General features: G+C 41.3%; 1 protein-coding gene across 1 annotated transcript in view; it reads left to right on the top strand.

Annotated features, from left to right (window-relative positions):
• LOC138964743 (protein Wnt-5b-like) overlaps window positions 1-7,224 on the top strand; it is a gene marked incomplete in the record, with an annotated part of 103,414 nt that extends 96,190 nt beyond the window's left edge. Inside the window, 1 exon segment of the mRNA XM_070336784.1 lies at window positions 2,345-7,224. Within this exon segment, the coding sequence (XP_070192885.1) occupies window positions 2,345-2,806 (462 nt within the window).
• Between the last annotated feature and the right edge of the window lie 4,481 nt (window positions 7,225-11,705).

Here is an 11,705-nt window from a genome sequence, read left to right as displayed (position 1 = left end):
GTATGATTTGAGACGGAAGTGTCCCACCTATTTGGGTTGATAATCGGGGATTAATGTAGAATTGTATCCTCTTAGTCAAGTTTGAGGCACTAAGTGTACGAGGAAAAAACATTCTCTCTCAAGGGTGGAAGTAAAATGTCTGCCAGACTCAACAAATAGATTAGGCAGCCCATGATCACTGTTGTGATTGTAGTTGAAGTTCTATCGGATTTGTTGTTGGCTATGTTGTTGAAGACGTATAATTATGTTCTCGAATTTAAGTTGATGTTGTTGTTGTCGTCGTCGTAGATGAAATCAAGGTTGTAACGTGTCAAATCAATCGTGTTCCACCTACAGTTTATCAGTGTAAAGCTGTTGTTGTTGACATTGTAGTTGTTCTTGGTTTTCGAGTTGTTGTCAGTGTTATTGTCGTCGTTGTAGTTGTTACCCAGTCGGATAGAAACAAATAAAAACTCAAGCCTGAGTCTTTTTTTTTTTTGCAACTCTGAACATTCGGCAGCAGCACACTCTCTCGGCATGATGTCAGGAGCACGCGCGCATCCACAGCTGCAGCAAAGACGCACACCGAGCGTTGCTACTTTCGCTTCTGGCTTCCCCCCTCGTGACGTCACAGCCAAGGGCTTGCCGCCGCGGGGAATTTGAAGTCTCGCGTAGCAGACGAATTTGGTCGCTTTTTGAGCATGCATTTTGTGTAAAATTAGACTGATGCAACACAAAACCTGAGATTTACTGATCGGTTTTTGCATCAACCCCAACTGCTTTATCTGACCTTAAAAAGAGCCTGTTATGGTCCTTTAACAAAATAACCTGCCCCTTTCACCTCACGCACTCAGTTTAGTAAAAGCTCTGAGGTAATTCCTCTTATTCCACTTTCTTGCGTGCCTTCCTTCCCATCTTCTCCTCTTACGATCGCCTCCCCCCTCCCCCCTCCTCCCCCCCTCCCCCCCCCCCCAATACCCTCCGTTTCCATCCTTGTGTTGTGTAGAATGTGCAGCTGTTACGAAGGATTGTGTTTTGCCGGTGGTATGGCGTGTCCGAGGCATTAGTGGCTTGTGACTGTGTGGAATTATGCTCCTCTAGCCTCCCCCCCCCCCCCCCGTCCCAACTCTGCTTAATCTCTGCGTTTAGGAATAGAACTTCCAGCTAGGTCTTAGCTCGTTGTAGGCTAAAAGGTGGATTGTTTCGATATCTCTTTCTCCATCGTTTAGGTTTTTGTTTGGTTTCTTGGTCAAAAACGTGTTTTATTCATAGTCAATATCAATATCAATATATGAGGCTTATATCGCGCGTATTCCGTGGGTACAGTTCTAAGCGCAGGGATTTTTTTATTTTTTTATTTTTTTTTATTTTATGCAATTTATATCGCGCACATATTCAAGGCGCATGCATAGTACCCCACATGCTTCATCTCTTAGTTCGTTTGTGGTGTGTGTCAGAATTTAAGCTGTATTATTGGGAGCAAAATTGGTGTAACGTATCCTCCTGTTCTTCTTTCTATACTATCCTCAACCTCCTCCTTCTTCTTCTTAAGCACTGCTAACAAGTCAATCCCCCTTTCTTCGTCAATAATTTTGAGTCACCCTTTCGTTTTGTGTATGTGCATCAATGCAACCTGCGAAGAAGGATATATTATATGCACAGTATCCACACGGCAACCTGCCTTCCTATTGTGGTGTAATGCAAAGGTTTTAAACCGCCTTGAAATTCAAGGACCTCAAGTGATGCCTGGCGTCAATCGATGCATTGTGCTTGACTTTTAATTGCAGGCAGTGCAGAACTAAATTAACACAGGGTTGCTTGCAAATACCTGGGTTTGTCGAGGGAATTATTCGTATTCATGTCTGTTATCCCATATAAACTGTCTTTGAGGCGACATAGAACTGCGCAAAACTATCCTGCACATGAACGTCAACCAGGAATGAGAGGGCTTCGATTTTTTATATTTTATTTTATTTTATTGTTTTGGTCTTCTCTAAAAAAAATTACAAGTCTTTCTTTGTACACCCTGTAACAATGTTCGTGTTTGTGTGTTTGTTTTGTAATATGACTTTGCACTATGTCCTGTCAGGAATAAAAGCTGGTTTTTGTGTATGACGTCTGTGTACGTAAGTTTTATTTCGAGTGCCTTGGAGAATTAGGAACCTATGAGCTTGCGGCAAGCTTCCTTTTTTGACGATGAAAGTGGCTTGTTCATTTCAATACTTGATAATTATTCTCTCAGGTGCCAGGAGACTCGTTCCGCACAACGCTCACTTACTCTATTACCCATGTCCAATGCATTTAGAGCGCTTACTTACTTCTCATTGTTTATCAGATGTTTACACCACATTCTCCATGTTTCCAGGCGGTGTACAACTACGCCAAGGTGGCCTGCAAGTGTCACGGGGTGTCGGGCTCCTGCAGCCTCAAGACGTGCTGGCAGCAGCTCCCCACCTTCAGAGAGGTGGGCGACCGCCTCAAGGACCGCTACGACGGCGCCACGGAGACCAAGTTCAACCGCCGCGGCACGCAGCTCAAGCGCAAGAACCACCGCTACAACAAGCCCAGCAAGGAGGACCTCATCTACCTGGACGTCTCGCCGGACTACTGCGAGGCCAACCCCGAGACTGGGTCGCTGGGCACCCTGGGACGGGAGTGTAACAGAAACTCGCAGGGCATGGACGGCTGCACGCTCATGTGCTGCGGCAGGGGGTACAACACCTTCAAGCGCAAGCTGGTGGAGCGGTGTCACTGCAAGTTCTACTGGTGTTGTTACGTGCGCTGCAAGACGTGCGAGAGGACGGTGGACGTGCAGACTTGTAAGTAAGTTAGGGAGTTCTAGAGGTTGAGAGGAAAAGACTCACGAGTTTTTGGTGGTTTTGGCTGCCTCTTGGTTTTGACTTCAGGGCCTAGTAGTGTGTGAACGATAGTCTTGGGTAAATTAAGCCTTGTGTGATCTTGGCAGCCTCATATGACTTTCGTTGGTGTGAAGGTATTGGTAATCCTTTGGCGTCCGCTGGTGTGAGGGTCTCGATAGTCCTGTGACGTTTACTGGTGTGACATGAAGAGTCTTGGCAGCCTCCTACGAGTACCGCTGGTGTGAGGACCTCAATAGTCCTGTGACGTTTACTGGTGTGACATGAAGAGTCTTGGCAGCCTCCTACGACTACCGCTGGTGTGAGGACCTCAATAGTCCTGTGACGTTTACTGGTGTGAGAAGGAGAGTCTTTGCAGTCTCCTGTGACTTCCGCTGGTGTGAGGACCTCAATAGTCCTGTGACGTTTACTAGTGTGAGAAGGAGAGTCGTGGCAGCCTCTTGGCAACCTCTGTGACGTTCGATGGTCTCAGCAGCCGTTGATACTTCCACTGGTGCGATGAAGACGTTCTTATTGGTCTCTGTGGCGTACGCTTGTGTTGGATAAAAGGGCTTGATAGTGTAACAAAAACAGAGAGGAAAAGACCACTGAAAGCCTATAGCGACTTCCGATGACGACCGAACAGCAGCTGGTGTAAGAACAAGGGTCTTGTCAGACTCTTGATATTTCTGATTAGAGGTCGAAACGAGATCAACTTGGAAGGCATGAACAAGACCCCGGATGCACAGACTTGCCTGCACATATCTTGACGAACCCTCATCTTTGCACAGACATGCAATGCTACCTCCTGGAAGCTGCACAAGTGTCGTAAGGCCATCTCCTTGAAGTGTGCACGTTTTAAGGGCACTGTAAAACATGCGAGGTTTGCCCTTGCTTGCAAATTTACAAGAGCGGTGTGCTGCTTTGTCTCCAGGAGCGAACACGTGCAGGCGTTCAAAAACGGAGTGCTGACGTACAGGATAAGAAAGAAGGCAGATCTTACATCATAAGATTCCGATTCAGAGAATATATACCACACCAGCGAAATAGTGATACAAGCGTGCACATGTCCAGTTGAAACCCTTTCTGCGGGTAGTTTTTAGAAAGGAAGCAAGGCACCAGCATAAGAAGCTACAACGGAGCACAATCAGGTATCAGAACTGTGTCTACTGGTCAGTTTTGGAACAAAGCTACACGCTCTGTGGCCGGCGTTAGCCAATGCTGTAGACTCTCGAACACCCAAATCAGACACGATGTTGAACACGTCATTGTTTGTACTTTTAGACAAAAATACGACGACGTGCCCAAAGCCTTGAAGCTGTGTACAACAGGGTCAAACTGATATACGACCATCTGAGCGTGACCTGTAATTAATTGTTGATATGCTGCAACAGAGTCCGACCAGACTGCATGCCAGTTCTGCCTGTGGAGTGAGCTCATCTCCGAACCACTTGCATCGGTTTCGTCACATGCTAGGTAGCGTGAACGTGAAGGCTTGCATGCGAAAGTGAGGCTATTTCAGTTCATACAGTAGCAAGGTTGTCGTTGTTGTTTTCTCTTAAGGCGGGGGTGTCATGTTTACCAGGAAAATGTAGATTTTACAAGAAGGAATATAATATACTTCATATAAATCACATATATACAAAAAGTAGAAGAACACGCCAATTCTCTTTGTATTTGGAGGATAACAGGAGATTGTCAACTATCAGTAGAGAACGTTTGTCATAAAGGCCAGTACTTATTTAACATTTTCTTGGACGTCTGTACAGAAAGGTAGAGAATATAGATGTACCTGATTCATTAGACAAGCTGTTCTTGAAACGATACTGGTAACATACTGTGGGCGAACTGATCTGAAACTTTTCTTGTGACAAATAGGATCAACCATGCCAATCGCCAGCAAAATTAAAACCTTTTTCCTATGAGATATCTAATACAGACAATGAATGCTCGTAAGGAAAAAAATCAATTCTTGATATAATTTACTTCAGACAGCTTATACGTACTGCAGATCATGTCAAACATCATTCAAGTACGTACTTTCCCTATGAACCCTCAGAATTAGGCATGCTCAATATCACGTAAGCGGTCTGCGTCCACCTCAAACGGCGATTTCTGATGTTCGTTGTCTGATATAGCGGCCCTGTGAATCATCACCGAATTTGATTTTGTACCAGTAATGGTTCTTGAGACAAGCCAGACAAGACATAATTTGACAAAGAAGGCCAGTGATACTAACCCAAAAATCAAATTATCAGTAATGCTGATATAGGTAGAACTGGACGCCTAGGTTATGTCAGGGCAAGGAATGCATTATGAACGCTTGCCTACATACACGATAGTTAGGCTCTGACGTACTTTGGACATTCTTTAAAGGTACATTCCTTCTCGCATAAGCGATCGTGTTCACCACCTCAAATCTGTTTAGGCTTTTACGAGGGATAAGAGCATCCTTTCCACGTGAACACACACCAAAAATCAACAGCCTAGCACTCCCCGCGGGTTAGGGGGAAGAATTTACCCGATGCTCCCCAGCATGTCGTAAGAGGCGACTAACGGATTCTGTTTCTCCTTTTACCCTTGTTAAGTGTTTCTTGTATAGAATATAGTCAATTTTTGTAAAGATTTTAGTCAAGCAGTATGTAAGAAATGTTAAGTCCTTTGTACTGGAAACTTGCATTCTCCCAGTAAGGTCATATATTGTACTACGTTGCAAGCCCCTGGAGCAAATTTTTGATTAGTGCTTTTGTGAACAAGAAACAATAATTGACAAGTGGCTCTATCCCATCTTCCCCCTTTCCCCGTCGCGATATAACCCTTCGTGGTTGAAAACGACGTTAAACACCAAATAAAGAAAGAAAGAACAGCCTAGCTGGCTGCCTTTTTTGCAGGTTGGTAATTATTATATGAATTAACTTCGTAACTGACACCTTTTTCATTCAGAACAAAATAATCCATAAAAGTAATTTCCACTCTTCGCTGGAAGCAGCCAGTCAGTTGAGTTGTGGTATGTGTGATACGTGGAGTGGTGGTCTTTTCTCTTGAACAAACCTGGCCAGATCTGATAATTATGGTGACCCGAGTCGTTTTCACGAAAACAAATGTGCCTTTATCGTTTGGCGGCAGTCTTTGGGCAAATCGTCAAGCTTACTGAGGAGCCCCTACGTGATCGTGAATAACCTCAAAGCATAACTATATACAGAAACTTTCACACTGGCGAAATCATCTGAGCTTATCTGAAACGGTCTCTTTCGTAGTATACTTCCCGGCAGTGTTTTAGTACATAGACGGACAGGCAGAAAACAGCAGAGAAGTATATACTACAGACAAGAAAAGGGTATTCACATCTACAAATGGGTGCATTGTTTTGTGGCATTTAGAAACAGAAAAGAAAACCAACAACAACAACAGCAACAGCAACAGCAACAACAACAACAACAATGCAACAAATAAGTAATGATAATTTAAGAAACAAAGAGACGTAAATGCTCAGAAGAAGAGTACGTGGGAGTTTTGCGGAACCAATCTCCTGGCTACTAAGAGAACAACGACACGACTTTCATCCTCAATTTGAACGTTTAGTTTGTGTGACGGATGCCAAGACAGAAGAATGCAAAAGAATAGTGGTCTGAGGAACTTTCATCTCGAAGGATTACAAATTCGATATTTGTGGGTGGAAAAAAAGGTTGTGACCAACAGGGAGATTTTCGGACCATTGATTATTCTGTAACTTTGTCGTCTGCGGCGTGTGACTTTACTTTCGAATTCAAGACTCGCTGCGGTTGTGTGTTACTTTCTGTAACATCTGATATGACAATCTCGTGCTTGCCCGCTCGTGCAACAAGCTATTGTGACAATCTACCTTGCACAAGAATGATGGCGAACAAAAACTTGTATACGGGCACTTAAAAAAAAAAACAGTTACGAAGCGCTTTATGTAAATGTGTGTGTACATGTACGTTCGTGTAAATACTAACTTTTCGCCTAGTTTGCAAACTTGTCAAAAGTTGACATTTACATATATAATATATATTCTTCTTCACACAAATCTCGGAAGAAAGTCTCTGCTGACTTTCAATTGTTTCTTTCACAATTTCTGATGTTTTATATATATATATATATATATATATATATATATATATATATATATATCTGAAACGTATATAATTATGCGGTGTACGTCTATGTACCGATGTTCTGTGTCTAGCCGGGACATCAGAATGTGATGTGTTGAGATCACGTTCAAATTTGGCTCCAGGCCCCGTCGAGTCAGGAGCGTGTCTTCGAATCAACAGAGAGTCATTGATGGAGTGGGGAACAGAGGGGCTTAGCGTGTTCACACTGTGTCTCACTTTGAAAGATGAATCATCTTTACAGGCATAGCTCATCGCATGGGGGGGGGGGGGGGGGGGGGGGAGGTTGGGGGGATGGAGGATGGGGAAAAGCTGGTATAGACAACTGTGTGTGTGTGTAGGAGCCCCCCCGCAGGTTAGGGGGAAGAATTTACCCGATGCTCCCCAGCATGTCGTAAGAGGCGACTAACGGAATCTGTTTCTCTTTTTACCCTTGTTAAGTGTTTCTTGTATAGAATATAGTCAATTTTTGTAAAGATTTTAGTCAAGCAGTATGTAAGAAATGTTAAGTCCTTTGTACTGGAAACTTGCATTCTCCCAGTAAGGTAATACATTGTACTACGTTGCAAGCCACTGGAGCAAATTTTTAATTAGTGCTTTTGTGAACAAGAAACAACTGACAAGTGGTTCTATCCCATCTCCCCCCTTTCCCCGTCGCGATATAACCTTCGTGGTTGAAAACGACGTTAAACACCAAATAAAGAAAGATAAAGAAAGTGTGCAGGAGGGGAGGGGAGGTACAGACAAAAAGTAAAGGGGGAAGGGGATGGGAGAGCGGAGAAGGACACAACATTGTCAAAAACATTTCACAGTTTTAAAAACAACTGCGAGTAGCATTTTGTTAGATGCAGAATCCCGTTTCATTGTTATCTTGTTCTTCATCTTCACACATGCAGTCTCCTGTTCTGCAATATCTTTGTTAAACGGACATTAACAGTCAATTTCAGAGGTAGTTCAGGTCGTTTGCATCAAGCAACAATTCTGAAAACTAAAAGTCCTGTAGGCCTACTTAACGGAAGCACTAAGGTTTTATATTAAAAGAAAAGTTAACGTGTATGTTTTCAGCTCTTTGTAATTGTCTTAACATGCTTTCGAATAAAACAGTATTGAACTAATTGCAATTTCGAAGGTTATTGTAACACATAAAGGCGACATCCGTCCAACGAATGACAATATTTTGGTCAAAAATGGGCCAATCCCAAGGGTTAGAAAAGTTCAGGAAAGTCTTGGGAAAAGTTTTAAATGCTTTCGAAAAATAGTGGACAAGTTGTAAAAAAATGTAGACATCCTCTGGGCACAAAATCCCGTTATGTAACGCTCGTAGTTAAGCAGCAGAAGAAGAAATATATGTCACGTACGCCAAGAAGTCATGATTAGCTATCGACTAAGTATGTATTCATTAGTCTGTGTGAATGATAAACAAAATGAGGTCACGTGACTCGATATAACCCTTCGTGGTTGAAAACGACGTTAAACACCAAATAAAGAAAGAAAGAAAAAAAGAGGTCACGTGACTGAAAAAAGAACGTTTCTCAATTTAGCTGGGGAAAACAGACGTATTGGCTAAGACTAGACTAAACAATTGAGATTTTTTAACATAAAAAATTACAGGAACTTGAAATAGGAAAGATTATAACGTGATATTAACCGTTCTCGGCAGATCACTATTACGCTGTTAATAGTAGTGGATGTAAGCTATCTGAGCATAGATCTGTTAGTGTTGATTGTTTTGTTGTTGTTGTGTTTTTGTTGTTGTGTTTTTTTATATTAATTAAAGAGCGTGACTCCTGTCAAGTTTCAAGCAAAACAATGTAGAGAGGAGCAATCTCATATTTTTTCATGTGTTGTTATTACTGTTGTTTTTTTGTTCGAGAATCAGTTATCTCTGTTTTGTTTTAATCGACAACTATATTCAACATGCAGGTATGGTCCTCGTGATTAAATAATGCATTATTATGTCCGTATATTTCCCCATGAATTCTGTGAAGCAGTGTGTGTACATGTTTAATTTTTTCACACATGCGAATGAACGCGGATCAGAAGAGAAAGACTCATTTTGACAAGTGTGTAATGAAGTGTGTATGTACTTAATATCGGTACAATAATGTTCAGGCCAGAAACGGAAAGCACTAGCACAATTTTAGCTGTGTATATATTAAGTTGATGCATATTTATGATCATTGATATTTATGAGTGCACGTGCGCGTCCACAACTGTTAGATGTCTTGAATCGCAGTACATGTACTATGTTTTCTATAGTGATTTACGTGTTGTTGTTTTGTAATTTGTTGCTAATCGCTGTCACACTGTCCACACTGGATACTCAAGTAAGACGTTCTGTTAATTTAGCTTTTATTATGATTTTGTTATTTGAAAACAATTGTCTTTGTATGGTGGATCAGTCACGATATTTTCTTAAAAGAAAACTGTTTGAAAGAGTAAAACAAATAAAAGAAATTCCATATCTGTAAACATCCGACATTTTTTTTTTTTTTTTTTTTTTGGGGGGGGGGTTCACTACCTGTAACATAGGTCTTACTATTCAACTTAAACCCAACATTGTTTGGATACATTTTTTTTCAGGTTTTCTGTTCTGAAGACGGATTTATACATTAAATCAAACAAATTCAATTAAGCATTGCTCGACACTATTTTGTCGATACACATAATTATAAATACATGAACATTTCTTGCCTGAGCAGTTGAGGTAAACTTCGTCCGCGAGTTCAGCTGAGGTATCTGAACAACTTTCAGTAAAACAAAAAGGTTATGAGAAAAAATTATTACAAAAAAATAGAGCTGGTGCAGATTAAACGTTGCAGATTTAAGATTCACTACTTTTTGTGCTTTATTTTGTTTTGTGCTTTATTTTGTTTTTATAAGTATTGCTGTTGTGTCTATCTGAAACTCTTAAATATGATTGTTACGTCAGCATAACAGAGTTATTCATCGTAAACTTTTATACGGGTTTTCTCGTCTAAAGCATCATAGTGTATAATTGTTGTAATGTTGCATTTTAATTATAGTTACACTTCAGTTTTTAGTGGAGCATTTCATGGATGTTTTCCGACATGCCACTCTCTGCACCGTATGCATTTATTTGAATTATGTATAAATATCACTCAAAGGCATAATTTCTTTTTCGTGAAGCATTTTTTTGTTCCATGATAGTGTGCATTTTCCCCCAAAACCTATGATCGTTGATAACTGCCCCCTGCCCCACCCCCACCCCCACCCCTGTTTTCTTTTCTCCTCAAGTTACGTTGTCAAGATTCTCTATTTTTTTTAACTATACATTACAAGAACTTGAAGATAGAACTTTATATTTGCAAAGTTGTTTTCCCTTAAAAAATCAAGTCCTCACTCTGCTGTGTGCAGAAACATTGAGTAAAGAATGTCATATTTTGATCAGCATCAACCAAGGTGAACGAGATATATATCTTTAACCTCTCTCTCTCTCTCTCTCTCTCTCTCTCTCTCTCTCTCTCTCTCTCTCTCTCTCTCTCTCTCTCTCTCTCTCTCTCTCTCTCTCTCTCTCTCTCTCTCTCTCTCTCTCTCTCTCTCTCTCTCTATATATATATATATATCATCTGTACCACCTGACCACTGATGAGACACAATAGTGTCGAAACACGTGTCTGGTCTAGGTACTAAAACAATGGTCCTCCTCAGGACTAGATTTCATAGTGATACGTCCCCCGTCTGATGCTCCCAATAGGCTGTCTGTGAAGGGATACTTTCTTCTCTCTCTTTCGCTCTGCTAAGAGATTTTAACAAATCTCAGAAGAAAGTCTCTGCTGACTTTCAATTGTTTCTTTCACAACTTCTGATGTTTTATATATATATATATATATATATATTTTCCGGGGCACCATTCGTTTTCTTTGCAAAAAAGCCACGAGATGAAACAAAGAGCACGCATCTGTAACCGCCAGTGGCATTTATGTGTTTGGCCCTGTCTCGCTGTATGATATACGTAGCTGTTGTTGTCAAGCCTATTGTACGTCTTATTGATGCGATGGCTTCCTTTTTTGAGAAAACCGATCGGTCATAGTTGTCAACGGTGGTGTGAAATACTGTTAAGCGGGCAGCTTAATCTTATAGGCATACTCCCCCCCCCCCCCCACTCTCCCCCTCTATCCGGATCCTCCCTCTCCTATTCTCTTTTTTACCATCTTCTTACCTCCCTCCCCCTCTCCCTCCCCCTCCCTTTCTGCCCCGCTAGTGGCCCCGAATATCTAGGTTCATCGTTCTGTTTTGTATTGAAATACACCAAAAGTACCGTAAAAATGTTTAGGTGTGTTTATGCTAGTAAATCGATAATCACCAACACGTTATCTAAGATGAGGGGAAGCCTTAAAATTGCGTTTTTAATTTCAGTCTTAAGAAGGGTAGAAAGCGTTAGCCTGACAAGTTTTTGTTTTTACCGTGAGACGATAAAAGAAAAAAGAAAAAATAATAAGAGGATTATGGATTCAACATGCAGATCAGAACTGACTTTTGTTCTTTTTTTTTTAACGTTTTTTTTGTTACGTTGTAAAGCCAAGCGTTTCATACATCGTTTTATCAGTGTTATTATCTTTCGTTGTGTTTAGCGATGTAGTTTGGTTGTTTTTTGTTTTTTTCGTTTTGGGTTTGTCTCTAGACTGTGATGGACTTTGGCTGTACAAATGAATGTGCGCATTAAAGACAAAGTTTGCTGTACCTTCGTCCAAAAACAAGACGTGTCTGTATACAT

The sequence above is a fragment of the Littorina saxatilis genome, linkage group LG4, assembly GCF_037325665.1.
Source record: "Littorina saxatilis isolate snail1 linkage group LG4, US_GU_Lsax_2.0, whole genome shotgun sequence".
NCBI classification, from domain to species: Eukaryota; Metazoa; Mollusca; class Gastropoda; order Littorinimorpha; family Littorinidae; genus Littorina; species Littorina saxatilis.
Note: the sequence above shows the minus strand (reverse complement) of the source record. Positions and strands in the feature narration are given on the sequence as shown.